General features: G+C 40.9%; 2 protein-coding genes and 1 long non-coding RNA gene across 6 annotated transcripts; 2 read left to right on the top strand and 1 right to left on the bottom strand.

The window, feature by feature from the left end:
- Positions 1–100: 100 nt before the first annotated feature.
- Positions 101–2,217, top strand: LOC142893946 (uncharacterized). Its single transcript, XR_012927759.1, has 2 exons — positions 101–492; positions 1,661–2,217. It is a non-coding gene; the product is annotated as an uncharacterized LOC142893946 (long non-coding RNA).
- Positions 2,218–2,326: 109 nt separating this feature from the next.
- On the bottom strand, positions 2,327–10,415 carry LOC142893943 (nuclear distribution protein nudE-like 1-B). Of its 4 annotated transcripts, XM_076034957.1 has the most exons (11): positions 10,398–10,415; positions 10,125–10,296; positions 8,991–9,087; positions 7,067–7,220; positions 6,368–6,516; positions 5,766–5,902; positions 4,702–4,875; positions 4,385–4,479; positions 4,131–4,276; positions 3,997–4,032; positions 2,327–3,262 (listed from the first exon to the last, which is right to left on the bottom strand). In XM_076034957.1, exons 3-11 carry the CDS (start codon positions 9,074–9,076, stop codon positions 3,169–3,171), a joined length of 1,071 nt encoding a protein of 356 aa, XP_075891072.1. In that variant the 5' UTR covers positions 9,077–9,087; positions 10,125–10,296; positions 10,398–10,415; the 3' UTR covers positions 2,327–3,168. The 4 variants fall into 4 exon arrangements, with proteins under 4 accessions (XP_075891072.1, XP_075891073.1, XP_075891074.1 ...); XM_076034958.1 differs by lacking the exon at positions 10,398–10,415 and having other exon boundaries at positions 2,327–3,259; positions 10,125–10,341; XM_076034959.1 differs by lacking the exons at positions 3,997–4,032; positions 10,398–10,415 and having other exon boundaries at positions 10,125–10,341.
- An 882-nt stretch (positions 10,416–11,297) lies between these two features.
- tex47 (testis expressed 47) lies at positions 11,298–16,545 on the top strand. Its single transcript, XM_076034954.1, has 9 exons — positions 11,298–11,654; positions 12,633–12,717; positions 13,696–13,799; positions 13,873–13,928; positions 14,460–14,538; positions 14,627–14,758; positions 14,843–14,990; positions 15,104–15,163; positions 16,408–16,545. The coding sequence occupies exons 1-8, from the start codon at positions 11,538–11,540 to the stop codon at positions 15,139–15,141; spliced, it is 759 nt and encodes a 252-aa protein (XP_075891069.1). The 5' UTR covers positions 11,298–11,537; the 3' UTR covers positions 15,142–15,163; positions 16,408–16,545.
- Positions 16,546–16,662: the final 117 nt, after the last annotated feature.

Here is a 16,662-nt window from a genome sequence, read left to right as displayed (position 1 = left end):
AAATTATTTTTCGATAATTTCCGGGTTAGTCCGTCTCAAAAATAGGTCCGTGCGAAGACAGAAACGGACTAAAGTTCTGGTCTAATGTCGTTCGCTGTGAATGACACAGAATACTAAGAAAAAATATATCATACAAACGTCTCAGATAATCAGCGAGTCCCCACAGATAATATTATATTACAGGACTGTTTATTAGGATTGGAAGGAAGCTTTGGTTCCTATTACGGGAAACGGAAGTCGTCTTGCGTGGTTCGTGTGTAGGACGAGAAGGAGGTGTGTTGTCACAGGGCGACAGTGCGTCGTGCAAGTGAAGGGAAAGAAGGTCAGCTGCAAAATCTAATGTAGAGAACTATTCTTTTGGATTTTCTTCCGGCCACCGCGCGTAAAGTTAGTTGCCATGAAACACCACCAACTGTCCGCTGGAAAGCGTCTCACCAAGCCCATTTTGTTTGGGACTCTCATCGTTGGACTAGCCACGGCTTTTTTTAACAGGTGACTTATTACATCATTTAATAATGTGTTGTTGCATATTCAGTCAAGTAAATTATTTGTCAAAACTACACGACGCCTTCAAGTGAAATATAATTAGCTTGCTTAGAGTGCCGTCCAAGTCTAGTAAACTAAAATAGGTTGATGTTATTGAGCCTGTAAATTAATTTAGGGTGGTCCTGTTATGGACCCTGGATATGTCTTCTGTGTACGTCCTGTGTTCAATTTTTCATTTCCTTAAAGTGATGAAAACGTCCTGGTTTTCATGCTGTTGTATTAGCATCATTATATTGAACAGTTTGTGAAAGCTAGGACTTGCAAAGCTGGACTTGCTATTGAAGCACATGTGTTCATTAAAAATATTCACTCATCCATTCTTTCATTTGCCATGTAATACTAAAAAATAGGGGTTTTAGGAGAGACATAATTTCTTAAATTAATTTATTATAAAGAGAGTTTAAATTTATTTTTGAACCATTGAAACTTGTCAAAGATATACTAATTATAAAACATGTTGAGTAACCACTGAGATGCGTATCTCAATTTGTGTTATTGGTTTGAAAATAAGTATATAACAATGTTGTCTCCAGACAGAGGAGGCATACTTTCATTCATTTATCCTTCATTTATTCATCTTCTATAGTATAGAGAGTTGTACTCACGGTTGTGGGGCTCTGCTTTCAATATTTTGAAATTATATGGCATTTTTGAGTGAACTTCAGGTATCATTTGAGTATCTCATTGCTGGTCCAAGTGTCCTGGTTGTCAGTAATCTAAAATATGGTCATGAACTCAAACTACTCAAAATTCCCTAAACTCAATCATCTCTTATTCATCCATCATTGTCATAACGTGGTGTAGAACAACCCAAATCAAGGGATCAAGACCAAGTTATGATCACAGGATGAAAAACCTCATTCAACACTGACATAATAGTGATGAAATGGCCTCCAACATTTTTAAGTGTTGTTCCTTTGTTAACTGTTTCATTTGGAATGGCACCTGGCTAATGGAAAGTGGCTTCCTTTGTCTTTCAGACACTGATTTGGAATTATTTCATAATTGAATCAAACTGCTGTCATCACGTTTCATAGTCGCAGGGTTCATTAAAGTTCACAAAAGATAAAGTCTGTATAAAGTTCAGAGAAGTGACGCGTCGTCCACCACACAGGCACAGGTTCTTCGAGGACGTGGATGTGCTGAGGGCTGAGGAGCGAGTACGCAACGAGGCCCGGAGGATGGAGGTGCTGGAGAGGAGGCAGCGGCAGATAGCAGAGGTGGCAGAGAAGAAGAAGGGAGGCGACAGCTAAACCGAGCCACGGCACCACCGAGTCAAGGCGAACTGCCAGACAGATGTTTTTAAATTTCACTGTGCGGGTTTAAGCGAGTTGACACTCACTTGACTTGGCCTGCGCGCACCACGTCAGGAGTGCTGAACTCATCTTCCGCAGACGACCAGAAGATGCATGTTTAGTGATCGAAACATGAACAGAGATCTTCCACTTTGTCGGTGTTGACAAGCGGATGGAAGTTCTTAAATTGCTGAAATTATAACAGGTGACTTCTGAATGAGCTTGTACTCACTTGTCCAGGAGGGGGCAGTGTTTGCTGCTATTCTAAATGTTATTGCCTGATCAACTATTTCCCTTCTGAATTTAATTATATTCTGTGTGAATTGTCTGAATATGTATTTTTGAGAAACATAAAATACATCTTTCAGAAATGTTATTAATTTCAAAGCTAAATATTTTATTCTCTTTGATGTGTAAATCGTTTTGTGCTTACTCTTAAAACTTTTTGGGGAGAACATTTTCAACAGAAAAAGATGAAAGAAATGACATGTACCATTTTGGATTTTATTAAAACATGCTGTGAAAGAAGCCTGAAATAAATTAAATCTACATGGAAGTATTGCACATCAACAGCAATAATGGGGAGAGATTCCAAAAAAGTGCTGCTTGTTATATATAAAGTGTTAAAAGTATGTGGTAATAATTTAAAAACAAGTACTTGTAGTACTACACAGATTGCATGTCTACAAATAACGATCAATATGACCCAAACTGTACATGTTATGTCCCAACATTCAGAGGATAGATGGTGTCTTAGACTCATCACAATGACACAAAGACCCCCCAACTCTCTCCCAACTCCCAAAAAACAAATATGATATAAGCAGGTAACTGTGAAAAACCCAACAGTCACTTAGATCCTCTCGCACTTTGATGTTCACATCATCAGGCTGGCAGACGCACATGTTGGCAATTCTGGAACATCAATAATTGATTGGATTATTTGGGGCAGCTGTGCCAAACCCATTAAACCTGTTTTCATCTATTGGTGCAAGTCTGAACTGAACGTATTGCTGAGGCAAAACAGCTCTTGTTGTGTGTTAAAACTTCACAGTTGGATCAAATCTGTCGTTGCATAATAACTTCTCAATCTTGGAGAGACCTGGTGCACACAAAACACATCACGAGGGCATGAGTGTGTGAAGAGGAACTCTTCGTGTGGTCACATTAACACAGAAAACACAGAGGGGGAACCGCGGTCGCATCAGGGTTCTGGAATACGACTCTCTAAGACCAGGCTGGGCTCGGAGTCATGTGACCGTCATGTCTGCAGAGTGACCGCAGCTGTTGTTTTCAGAGGTTTTGGCAGGCAGGGTGGGGTTCACTGTCACAAGGTGAGGGGCACCAAGCCGGGCGAGGAGGCAGCCGGGGGGGTGGTGATGGCCGTCAGGGAAGCAGGTTTCAATTCGTTTCCATTCCTGCTAAGAACAAAGGATGTTGAGGGGGAAAATCAGTTTGACAACTTTTTACTGCATCAAGTCAGGTAACATTTATACATTTAAAACAATAGCTTTTTTTCTCTTATTATTATTATTATTATTATTATTATTATTATTATTATTATTATTATCATTATTCATAGTCTCTGTTTTTGTTTGTTGTCTTTCCTTGACAAACAATTGTACTTTTGCCAGCGTCATATTTTTAATACATTTTAATAACCTTTTCTCCCTTTGTTGCCCTTGATTAATCAAATGAGAGTCAGACTGTTTATCTGTCTGACAGATGAATCACTGAACTGAAGCAATCACCTGAGCAGGTCAGTCTGAACAGAGAACTGACGTGACATCATTTCATTGGAATGCATGCGTTTCTAATTCTGGAACTTAAGCAGAACCAGCTAGACGAACAGGTTCAGCTGGTGTATTCACTGGGTCAGAGGTAGTATGATCACACCGCTGAGGAAAAATCTCCAATGGACTATTCATAAAGCTGTGGCTAATGACACCAGTGAACAGGAGAAGGAGCTTGAAAAGCAGCAGGAACATTCCACCACCACCACCACAACCTCTTTCACCATCCAACCACCAGTCACAGGCAAATCCCATCAATTCTACATTAGAAAATCAGTTTGTTAAAAAAAAAAAAACAGCAGCTACATGCAAGACCCCTCCTTCAGCGCACCCACACTCAGCTAACAGGGGGAGATGTTTACCCAAATATTAACGTGGGGAATATGACCATCTCTGTCCTGCTGGGGGGGAAAAAGAGTTCACACAGGTGTGAGATACATTCCTGCACAACGGAAAGATTGTCAGAAGCTGACAGGCGTGGTCACGGTTCACTCACGCCTTGTCAAAGTACGACGTGTGAAGAGACTGCGAGTATCGAGCCACGTTAGCGTTGAGCACGTTGCCGTTGTCCAGAGCGTACGCCTTCCTCGCCTTCTGGTCCTTGGCAAAGTTCCTGCAAGCAGCCAGTTTGGATTCCAGAGCCTGGAGGTGGACAATCAAATACATGGAGTCGCGTCAAGCCAAAACTGCATGCGCTACGCTCCCTCTGCAAGGCGGCGAGGCGGGAGCTGAGGAGACCAACGCACTCACCCCAACTTTCCGCAGCAAATCACTGACTATGTTGAGAGCCGAGATCCTGGCGGAGGGCGTCAGCGGAGGGTTGCTGCCATATCCGTTAGACAAAACTGCAAGGGAGGAAAAACATCTTATTTAACATCTACTTTTTATAGTCTGGCACAAAATATGAACACTGCATGTGCGTTGATAAAGCTTACTGGACCTTACCTATTTTTATTATAATTACACATCAAAAACTTTCAATTTAATTTGATAATGAATTTAAACAGTGTTTGTAAAAAAAATTTTGGGGAAAAAAAAGAGGCTCCACTTGTTGCATTGTTAGCGACCTGTCTGGTTGGCAAAGGCGTTGTCCAGAGTTTTGCACAGAGGCGTGGCAGGCAGAGACAGTGAGGCCTGAACAGCTGAGTCGCTCTTCACACCGTCCTGAGTGGGGGAGCTGGGGGCCGACATCCTGCTCACGTCCGTCTGCCTCTCGCGCACCGCCAGCTCCTGACGCAGGTCTGAAAAACACAGAAGGAGCAGCTGTGAGAAGACGATAGAAAGCGATAAAGCCAAAGCCGCCTTCACCCTAGACCAAGACAAGACCGAGGCCAGAGAGAAGAGAGCACGTAGAGCTGAGTGTCAAACTCAAATGTCTTTTTTTATGGTTTAACATCAAGTCAGAGGACTGCGGTTGAAAATTAGCCTAGGGCTAACACTGGCACACTGGCAGGAATAAGAATGTGAATTAATGTGTATTGTCCTCTTCAAATAAATTCAATTCAATTCAATTCAATTCAATTCAATTCAATTAAATACACAGTGGGCTAAATGCAAAACTTGTTGATATTTATTGAAAAAATCTTCCACCAGATAGAACTGTGAACCTTTTTATATGGACCCAAGCAAGTTTTGGTTCAACCTGAATATGGAACAAGCAAAATAACCTAAAACTGCACACATGCTAAATTGAATTTCAAAAAAAAAAAAAAAAAAAATGTATATAAATAAAATGTAAATAAAAACTGTAGACTTCTGATTAAAATTTCAACAGGCACATTTTTCCACGGGGCAAATAGTAGATTTGAAAATAAAGTAACAACAATTAACCAATTCAGTAGTAATAATATCCTTCAATGAACATCCTGTTCTGATTGACGTGCCTAGATACCAGCAGAGCATTCTGGGATTTGTAGTATCAGCGGTACATGTGCCGTATAATACTGGCAGGACAGCTCTAGTAGTGATTTTGTATTGCCTTGAAGGCCAAATATAATTACACTGAAGGCCAAATCTGGCCCGCGAGCCAGAGTTTGACATCTATGATGTAAAGGACTGGTCTGGTTGACTACAGCACGAGAGAAGACACAAACCAAAGGAGACGAGCGCAGGCGGTGTGTCAGTAAGTCACCTCGTGCTTCATCCTTCAACCTCTGGACGGACACCAGCAGAGACTCCTTCTCATCCAGCTCGCTCTCCAGGAAGGCGTTCCTTTCAATGGCCTGGTTGAGGCGCTGCTCAAAGTTCTCCAGGGACACGATGGTCGCTCTGAAAAATGACAGCAGGCAGGAAGGAAAGGAGAGGGGGAGGGAGGGAGGGAGCGGGAAGTGAAGAAGTTGTCACAACACTAAAAATGGGTTGGTTCTGAGTTGGCTGTGTCAGTTCTAGACAAAGGTCCAACATCTACACACAACTGCAGCCTTGATTTGAATATATCTCTGGTCCCACCAGTCAAAAAGTTTGGCCAGCCCTGGTAAAGACAAATAACTTTTTGTAATTGAGCTCTTTATCATGTTTGTGAGAAAAGAGGAAACAAATAAAACCTCATACCAGAAACACAATTCAGGTTTTAACTTGAAAATCAAACTGAAAAACATAACAATGAAAAATTCAATTCAAATCAATTTTTTACAGCTATAAACATATATATCAACAACAATACTCAAACACTGCAGTAAGAAAGATGTATTTTGACGTAGATGTCTACTCTAACGCCCCCCGGCCCAGACGGACCTCTTGGTTCTCTCCAGGTCGTCGTTGGACTGCTCCAACTCCCTGACGTATTTGTGCAGCTGATCCTTGATGCTGCGGGTCTGGCCGAGGTCGTCCTCCAGCACCGAGATCTGCTTGTAGCTCTGAGAGTACTGCTGCTCCACTTTGTCCTGAGCACACGGGGTGAGAGGAGACGCACAAGACTCATCAATCTCTGCGTTGTGACATTTTGTGTCAGGACATGGCTGATGGGCGGCCAACACAGAGGAGCAGCGATGCTGCAATTTAACGGCCCTGCAGCGGCACACTGACAGCGACCCTGACCCATTTACTCCTCCTGTCAGTGTCCCCTTTGGGATGATACTGGTATTAAACAAATAAAGATCTATTCAAAACATACTCATTTTTTTTTCCTCAGAATTTTGTTGTTGATTTATCAAAAAACAGAAAAGTCTTCGCACATCTATTTCTCCTGGCAGGTGCGTCTGAGGGGGACAATTAAGTCTGAGGGCCATTAAAACTGATATTGAATCATTTAAAATGAACATTTCAAATCACATACAAAATTAAACAACATAAAATACACAATTAAACAGTGAGTGTGTCCAGCAGCTGCTGTCACTCTTTTGTCTGTGTGCTCTTTAACTATTAAACACGGTGATGATTAATGGCGTCATGCTGACCCACAGGTGTCCTCGGCCTCTCCCCACTCCCACAGACCTTCAGTGTCTCCAGCTCCGACTTGAGCCTGTGGTTCTCGGACTGAAGGTCCTTTATGCGGTGCTCGGCCTGCCCCAGCTGGGCCTCCAGCTCAGCCTCCAGCTCCCTGCTTCCCTCCTGGAACTCCAGCAGCTCCTCCTGGGCCTCATGACAGCTACAGGCGGTGATAGAAGGAGGACTTAGTTGATGAGGAAGTTAGAATTCATCCAGCACTGCACAGACGGATAGATTTGACTAGCTTCATTCAGTCACAGCTTGGGTCTTCCCTGAAGAAATTAGTTAGTGAAGCACCAACATGGATGGATCTGCTGCAGGAAATAGTGGCCAACTAACGCACATTAGCGCGACATCACCGAGCGGCTCTACCGTGAAGAGTGATTACGTAAACATCTGTTGATGTGACCGCACATGCTTGCACGCACTCACGCATGCACACTTAAAGTACAGTGCCAGCCATTCTGTGAATGCATGAGAGAGTCATCATCACATTGATGGTCGGTCCACCACGAAAACACTTGAAACCATCTGGTGATGATTGCAGCATCATAACTTTAAACTGTAACCCTGAAAGATTTTACTAGTGTAAATAAATGGAAAAAAATACACATGTATCTGTGTCTTTATCTTGACAATGAGTTATTATCTAGAGAAACTGGTTTTCATTTCCCAAAAATACACAGTCATATTTCCATAAAGAAGTCCACTTAAACAAGGAGGGTCCATCAGCCCTACATAATAAAGCTGCTAACCCGTCCAGTCCTCTTAAAATCAGGCATGCAATATTGAAGAGCAAAACTTAGGGTTAAGTGTCTTACCCAAGGACACCACAACGAACTAGGATGGAGTGGGATTTGAACCACCAACCTTTCAGTCATCGGACAACCCACGCCACCTCTTGAGCCACAGTCGCCCCAAGAAATGCTCTGACTGACGGTGCAGAATGGCTAACAATAAAGCAGGGAGGCCAATATAAGTCACAAGGACAAGATGGCAGCGCTTTTATATTAATTCACCTTGATTTATGGCAAAAGCAGATCAAAGGCCATCAAGGAGAACTCAAGGAGAGACAACTTGACGAACTGTAACTGGCAACTTCTAAAGTTAACATTGCTTCAGAACAAGAATGAGGTGCCACCACAAAACATCATCACAGAAAACACACGACACCACAAACGGTTACATAAGTGGGTGTGGTCCTGTTTCTGTCAACACAAGGTGCTGAGACTCCAATCAAACTTCAATCTGTGATCAGATTTCACCTCCGGGACGGTGCGTTCGCTGCTTTCAGGAAATATAGGAGCAGAGGGAGCAGCTACGAGTTACATAATCCCATTCTCAGATTAGGAGCCTTTTAAGGTTGATTTGAAACATGCTGTGGTTTCCCCACTCAGCCAACATCTCAAAGTGTCACCAGATATCCCGACTGGTGTCGCAGCTCTCCCAGCTTTCTCACAGACACTGTGTGAGCCGACCAGTGAGCTCCGGTGACAATGTGGAAATATCCTGGTGTGGATTACTCCAGCTTCCCACACACACAACAAAGGAGCAAAATTACAATGAGGCCCACAGTCATCTCCATCCACGTTAGGTCTCACACTGATCGTTCAGACAGTAAACACTTGATTAACTTTTACAAAAATTATATTTTTTGCTTCAAGTGTTCACGGATTCATTTACTTGTCATGCAAGAAAAAACACAACAATCTGTGATTACAAGCGCGTGTGCAGTTTTGTGTTTTTCTTCTTTTTATGGTGGAAAAAAATAAACTAGCAGGTGTTTCCTTTTCTAAATTATAGTCATACATTTACCTCTTAAAGAATCACTGAAGGAAGTGGACCTCTTATAATACTCAAGAGTTAACATGATGTGAAGAAGATAATTCACTGCCATGAGGGATGAATGAAAGATGTGTTTGTTTCCTACCTGTTCTTGTACTTGATTGAGAGAGACTTCCAGAAGTTGATCTCCTCATCTTTGGAGGAGAATGATGGAATCAAATTCAATTCCATGACAGACAGATCTGGAAAAGACAGAACAACAGATGGGTTTATCAATCACAGCAAAAACTCACATATTACAGTAGTGTTGATTTGTGACATTTCAAAAGGGCTTTACAGCAGATGATTCAGAAAGGGGAGCAGAAAAGAGCGAAGAGAGATTCAACTACTAAGGCGGTGAGGACTAACAGAGACCACAGACAGAAGGAGAGAAGGCTCAAGGACAAGGTCAACACACACCCGGCAGTCAGGTGTTGTGTTCACTAAAAAGAAACCCAGCTACAAGTGCTGTAAATTGTTTACATTGAGTTAAAAATCAATCTAAAGGTACACAGCTCAAAAATCTCACACATGAAATGTGAAGACGACTAATATCACACGATGGGGTAAAATGTCCAAGGTTTCTTTTCAAATATAATGTGTTTGGAAAGCTATAAAATATAACAGAGCTGAAATATCTATAGGTCAAAAAGTGTAAACAATAAACAGATGCATAAAAATAAAAACAAATACAAATCAATCAATGATTTATCTTAGAACTAATTAGAACACAGGGCGAGCGTTATGAGGGGGGCCTGCTGGTTAACCTCATATGTAAAAAAAAAAAAAAAAAAAAAATTGGTCGAAAGGGTTTTTTGATTACTTTCTATTACTGTTGGGTTGTTGGTTTGTTTTAAAGTCCGTTCAAATGGAAAATACGACACATTTACATGAGTAATTTTGTCCGCTGGATACATCAATAATCCACGGGGAAATGACCCAGTTCGCTACTCAGCCATAGCGAGAGACACATTATTGCTGAGAGGGGAGAAATCGTAAATAGATGCTGGTACACAAACACACATACAACGGTGGATTAAAAGCTAGATATGTATACGGAATGACTTGAGGATTAGCGCCTGGAAACCGAGCGATGATGCTCAGCTATCAGAATCTGGGTGTGAATCAAGCGAACCAAGGATGGAAGGGACGGACAAAACACCAGCTGCTAAGGGTCTAGCTCCTAACATGACCGGACGTGTTATCATACACATAAAACATGGAATGGAGAGTTCCGTACCTCAACATCGCCCCAGACACAGATGTTTATCCGTCCATTGGCGCTCAGTCGACGGGACTGAACTGGTGAGGCCGAGGAGGAGGTTCGCTCGTCAATCTGACCGGAGGAGATGCTGCTGACGCTCAGCGAGCGCCACCCTCAACGTTAATATTCCTGACTTTCCTGAACGCCTCTGAGCACGCAAAACCGGAAGGGCGAAATCCAAAATATTATTTCATTGTCAAAATACATGTCTTTCAAAGTTAAAATGCAGAAAACGGTGCTTCGTTTTACCTTAGTTGGAAGAAAAATTATATAAAAAAAAAAAAAAAAAAAAAAAAAAAAGTATGATTTATTTTTTCTTCCCCTGGTGCGTTCACGCACGTCACCAACTGCGCATGACAGTTACATTTGATTGTTTACTTTACGCTAACAGGGCGGCCCCTATTGGTTTGGTTGGACAACCGCAAGATACATTTTAGATAAGTAGATAGTCGTGTTTTTGTAATTTCTTATTTATTCTACTGAATTAAAACCTGGATACGTATGTGGGACTAACACTATTGGACTAACTTGTTACCAAGCTAGATATCACTCCTAGTCAGAGTTATGCAGCATTAAATTGTATTTTAAGTCAAAATTTTAAAAGAAAAAAAGGTAATGAGCAATATGTATTCCAAATAAATGCAGTGCCTGCTTAAACAGTATATTTGTTTTAATTATGTTTTTCTCACTAATTTTGACAAATCAACCCGAACAGGCAACTGTGAAGCACTGGAGTCAGAATAACTGTCAGTCGAAAATCTAACTTGAAAAATGTGATAACAAGGTAATTTAAAAAATGCTTAAAATGAAAACATTCCATGAGTTGTCCCAGCAAAAACTGTTGCCATGGTTACGCCCCCGCCAAACACTGAGGTGTTGTGCCGAGTTCCGATTGTCTGTTGAGAATCGCGCATTCATCGACGGGAGCGAGCATAGCCACGACGGCGCGCTCCTACGTGATTATGAAGTTATTTTAAACCAAATATAAGGTATAAATTGTAAATTATATTTAATCACAACCGATTTGTTATTCAGAACGTGTCTTCTGATGTGTACTTTGGTGTCAGAATTCGTTCGGACTTTAAACCCACAGTAGAAAGTGTTTGCAAGAAGGTCTTTTTTTTTTTCTTTTCTTTTTTTAAGAAGACATCATCATCATCAACAACACCAACAGCAACATTGAGTAGAAAGTATTCGCATGTTGTTATTAAATTATAATGTAGTTCACTGAAACCCACTGAAACACTTGCACGAAGACTCCCGAAATCTCTGGGAGATGGATTTATTTTCCATCCGGGGAATTTGTTGTCTTCAGGTGACCGGACGTGAACAGGCGCAGGAAAAACGAGACTCAGAATTCGTCATAACACCCGGTTTGTCGCTCCCATCATGTCGTCCAACTCGTCAAGCGGCAGCTCCTCTCCGAAGATGATCACACACCATGTGTCTGAGGTGGTGGAGAGCAACATTACTCTGCTGGACCTGTTTCGAGAGGGAGCCTCAGAGGTTAGTTTTGGAATTAGAGAGCATGATGCCAGAAGTAAGTTAGGCCTCTTTTTCACAGCTAATGAAGTGTCTACCTGCACAAGTAGTTCGAGCCAAGAGTCAAGAAAGAATCTACTGCTATCTGAAGAAAGAAAGAAAAACACAGTTAACGATTCAATAATAAAAAAAAAAAACTTGTAGTAATTAAACTGTTAGAGTCTAAACAAGATTAATCATTTTGTTCAGTTATCAATTATAATATAATATTAATATATTTTATATTTACTTTTTTTTTTTTAAATGTACATACTCAGTTGACATAAATGTCAGTCAATATTGCATTTAAATGGTCAAATGTTTTTGTTTATGACAGGAATAAACATACCAATAGCTGCCACATTCACTGAGATTTTAATTCAGAACAATGATGGCGTGCATATATACAGTACAATCCCCTATTTGGTACATGAGTGTGTGTCAAAACACAACGAAATAAACCTTCCACAATAATTTACAACGTCAGAAAAATAACAGTTTTAACAAAATAATATGAAAATATTACTTGAGCCAAAATAAATTGCAATACCCCAGTTCATTGCAAACACGTCCTCCTCCTGTCCAAAGCTCAGCTTGAGTTCTGGTTCCACTGTGTTTGCATCCCAGTTGGGTGGCTTTTTTTTTTTTTATGGGTGTGTAGAACAATGGGTGTCTAGGATACACACGTTTGTGTACAAATCCGAACTTTCAGTGCTCAAAATGAACTCAACGGAGAAACAAGGGGGCAAACAAGGAGAGACGAGGATGGAGGTAAAGTGGAAAGGAAAGATGAAACTGTGTCTTTGGGAGGGAGGGGGTGTAACTCTATATAATCTACGATCTTCTCTAGTTTTGTTTTGTGTGTGTGTGTGTGTGTGTGTGTGTGTGTGTGTGTGTGTGTGTGCGCGTGCTTCTTTGGACAATGCTGCATTTTTGGTTTCCTCTGCCTCCTTGTGCCTGCAGAAGCTCATTCTGCAGCGCCTCATAGTGGCCGGTCTGCTCCCCACACATTCTGACGACAGGAAGAAGCACATGACGGCACTGGCAAGTCAGTAAATCAGCCTTTTAAACCTTGTTGAATGATGCTTTGCATGAGTCACAAATGGGGCATTTCAAATTAATAATTTGGAATAAAACAGGGAAAAAAAGAAATACGGAAACAACAGAAGCAAATAAACGTACAGTATGTAGTTGAAAAAAAGAATAAGAACAAAGGGAAATTGTTGTTTTTGTTGCTATGGACATCAATATTTTGGACATGTTTTAGTTACAGTAAGTAATGAATTTGTTACATCATTTATTCTAACAAAATTCACTAGTGTATTGCAACTTTTATTTTGATTTATTTTAAACAAAAATGTAACCTTTTGACAAAAATAAAAGTGACATTTTCTGGATTATTATAGCAACAAGCAATGCGTCTTAGCCCCTCAGCAAAGGCCTCCAGAATGACTGGGCAAAGTATTCTTCTTTACAATGGCAGAGCTGATTTTGTTTCCTCTGTTGGTGTTTTTACGGGTTATTCACCTCCATGTCTGAACATTTGGACGTCCTTGTGAAAGCTGCTGCAGCAGGACATGATAGGGACGCGACATGAAAGAAGAAGAAGAAAGAAACTCCCACTGACTCCGCTGTCTTTGTGTGTCACTGACTGTCAGGGGCGCGCACATGAAAGATGAGCTAATATTGGGAGAACCATGGATAAAGTTAGGAATAGACAACAGGCTAATGTTCTCACCTTGGATATGAAAGAACTGGGTGACATACTGTCGACCTTTGACCCTTTCCACCAGTCTGAACTTTCATTCCTCTTTTGTTGACTCCCTGATTTCTGAAACATGTCGTATTCGCCTCCATTCGCTAACGACACATCATAAAGAAAATATATGTGTGATGTGTTGATTGCCATATTATGTTTTCTGCATTATAATTGCATCTGAGGCGGTCTCTTTGTGCCGCTGTCAATCACGGCCTCCTAGAATTCTTCCCCTCATTCTCCACTTTCCGTCACCCGGGGTCCTTGCAGCTCACTTTCAAAAGCTGGACCGCCAGCTGAGAAGAGAGTTTATGTTCGACCGTGTGACTGGCCTGCTGCTGCTCTTTCCAACCTGCCTGCTGCACGTTGTGGAGGTGAGTTCAGGCTCTTTCAGCCAAACCTCTCAGCATCTGTGAACAAGTGCGGTAACGCGTTTGTGTCCTCCAGTCGTCCAGAGATGTCCTGCTGTCCGTCCTGAGGAACATGCAACACCTCGTAGAAAGGTAACACAACACTGTCACCTGTGCTGTTGGTTATGTCTTTTTTCATATTGATGCTATATTTGTTTTGTTTTATACAGTGTTGCAAAATAGTTCCATGTTGACAGGTGGAATTATGTTTGTGTCACTTTAAAAGTTTTTTTTCCCTGAAAAATAAACAACAATTTAGCAGAACAGTTTATTGTCAGTTTCATAGAAATCAGCACTTTAGTGTCAGAGAACTTCTGCTTACTTATTTGTTCTGCTTAATATTACAATGTTGTATTCAATATTACAATACAAAAATCTGATTTTAAATAGCTAAAGTGAAAGGAAACCTTGAATATTTGTCATTATTTTATATACATTCAAAAACAAAAGAGAACAACAATCAATGAGTGTTGGCATTTAATAAAAGATGAATGGCAAAAAAGATTTCAAAAACATTTGCAAGGTGCTTTCAATTTTTTTCTTGTTGCTTTTAGTTGAATTAATTATTTATCACTTAGTCTGAAGGAGGCTGTATTTATGTTGGGAAATAACTTCCTTTTGCAGTGACTTGTTGGAAGGTTCCAAGGTTGTCTTACTGATCCATGATCCTCTGAGGAGGATTTTCCAGCAGTGGAGCTACAAGGTCCAATCTTCTCTGTCATGTTATTAGTAGCAATGGAAACTCGGGATTTCTCCAATCATTTCATGCATTGTTTTTCTGCGTCGCAAAGATGATGTACGTGGAGCAGAGGCCGCACGATGCTGATGCTGATGATGAGGAGGAGAACACAGACAGCCTGGTGTCCACCGTCCTGGAGGCGCTGGAGAAACTGGACGAACACCTTCAGGAATCCAACGGCGATGTCAGTCTGTGGTATCAGCCCCAGAGAGCATGTGAGCTGTTTTACGCCCAGCACTATGTGAGGGTCCAGCGTTTTTTTCTTCAGGTCCTGCCAGGGACGGTGCTGGATGAGGTCCAACATCTGTGCGTCCCTCCAGAGGTCATCCACCAGCTCCTGGAGCGAGACATGCTGCTGAGTGCAGAGGAGCACCTGGAGCTGTACGACTCGCCCATCGTCCTGGACCTGGACGCAGGTGAGAGGTCATACACCCCCCCGCCCCCCACCCCACCCTGACCACTCCTCAGGACGCTGCTCGCTCTGTTGGATTAAGAATGAAGTTGATTGCTGGTCTGCTTCTCTGAACAGGAATGGGACCCCTCAGCCTCTCTGACAACATCATTTAAGATCTCTGACAGAAGCTCCAAAGTAAGTTCCATTTGTGTCACACACAGGACGTTCAATCCCTTTTGTCTGAAGGTTCTGTTAAACTCATCAGGATTTATGCTTTGATGACACAGATATGTATTTAGTTTACATATAAGACTGGACAGAAAGCAAATCACGCCATTGAGCCGTTTTTAAAAGATTTTGACCTGAGAAAATGTACTCCAATGTTTGATGATTCTTTAGACTTTTTTCTTTTCTTTTCCTTTTTAAAAAACCTTATCTGCTTTCAAGCCAGTCAAATGTGTATCTCCACATACCACCACATTTGGGTTCTTATTTTCTTTTTAAAATTATCCAGACTAAGTGAGAATAATGAGAGCACAAAAACTCCAGGTGGCTTATTTATTATGAAAAAAACTCACAATTTTAATAGTTTGAACATTCGGATGAGGTTAATTTTAATGTCATCTTGCTGTACAGTGTGTTCTGCCAGGTGACTGGGAGAAAGCACATTTCAGAAAGGCATTTATTCTCTGAGTGTCACCACAGTTTGACACATAAAGATTTCTCCTACATAAAGTCTTGTTTCCCTTTTTTTTTTTTTTTTCAATTTTGCCCCCCATTCCTTTACACAAAACACATTGATTGTAGATGGATGAGAAATAAACAGCATGTTTTTGAGCACTAATAAAATCAAGGGATGAAGATTTTTCTATGATTTGCTTGTGTGTTTTCACCCAAAAAAATGCACCAAAAAGCACCAAACTGAACAACCGTGATTTTAAAAAACAGAAAAGAAAAAACCCTGACTGAATGCTTTAATCAAACTGTTGGCAGAACCCATGTTAAATTTGACGTAATAATGAGAAAAAGGGAAATATCTTGGGCACAAATTGAATGACCCCTCTTTTTTTATATATATATATAAATTTCCATCTATTCACTCATGAAAAATAAATATGAGCACATTGATAAAGGACAAAAGATGAGACATTATTCCATTGGCAGGGTAAAAGAGCATGCTGCCGACTTTCACATGAGACAATGTCACATCACACGCATAATCTCTCTCTCTCTCTCTCACACGCACACACGCACACACACACACGGTCCGCCTTGTAACAATACATTCCACATGTTCATGTAGAAAAAAGGCTGTTCAGTATTTCAGTGATCGCAAAAAAAGCTGTAATACTGGTGTGTCTCCCCAACCGTTTCCTGTCTTCCGTTTGTATTGTCAATAAAGTTGTGTTTGATGACTCTATGTACAACTCTATGTACAGGCCTCCATCTGAGACGCATCAGTAGAAAACAAGGAGCAGCACGTTGTGACACACAAATCCAGACGACAACAAAACCGGCATTCACCTCAGTTACCTCCGACAATTACTTTTTTAAAATTTTGCAATGTTTATTTCTATATATATATACTTGCGCTCCATATATACATATATGTATATATATATATATATATATATATATATATATATATATATATATATATATATATATATATATATATATATATATATATATAT

Source organism: Nelusetta ayraudi, unplaced genomic scaffold (assembly GCF_046127955.1).
Source record: "Nelusetta ayraudi isolate G7.1 ecotype Tasmania unplaced genomic scaffold, CSIRO-AGI_Nayr_v1 ptg000042l, whole genome shotgun sequence".
In the NCBI taxonomy this organism is placed as follows: Eukaryota; Metazoa; Chordata; class Actinopteri; order Tetraodontiformes; family Monacanthidae; genus Nelusetta; species Nelusetta ayraudi.
This window is presented reverse-complemented; position numbering and strand designations above follow the sequence as displayed.

Coding starts and splice junctions, on each gene's coding strand:
- LOC142893943 (XM_076034957.1), bottom strand. CDS start 9,076: ATGGAATTGAATTTGATTCCATCATTCTCCTCCAAAGATGAGGAGATC. Junction 7,221..8,990: donor TCAATCAAGTACAAGAACAG/GTAGGAAACAAA, acceptor CACCGCCTGTAG/CTGTCATGAGGCCCAGGAGG. Junction 6,517..7,066: donor CGGAGCTGGAGACACTGAAG/GTCTGTGGGAGT, acceptor CCGTGTGCTCAG/GACAAAGTGGAGCAGCAGTA.
- tex47 (XM_076034954.1), top strand. CDS start 11,538: ATGTCGTCCAACTCGTCAAGCGGCAGCTCCTCTCCGAAGATGATCACA. Junction 11,655..12,632: donor TTCGAGAGGGAGCCTCAGAG/GTTAGTTTTGGA, acceptor TTGTGCCTGCAG/AAGCTCATTCTGCAGCGCCT. Junction 13,929..14,459: donor ATGCAACACCTCGTAGAAAG/GTAACACAACAC, acceptor TTCCTTTTGCAG/TGACTTGTTGGAAGGTTCCA.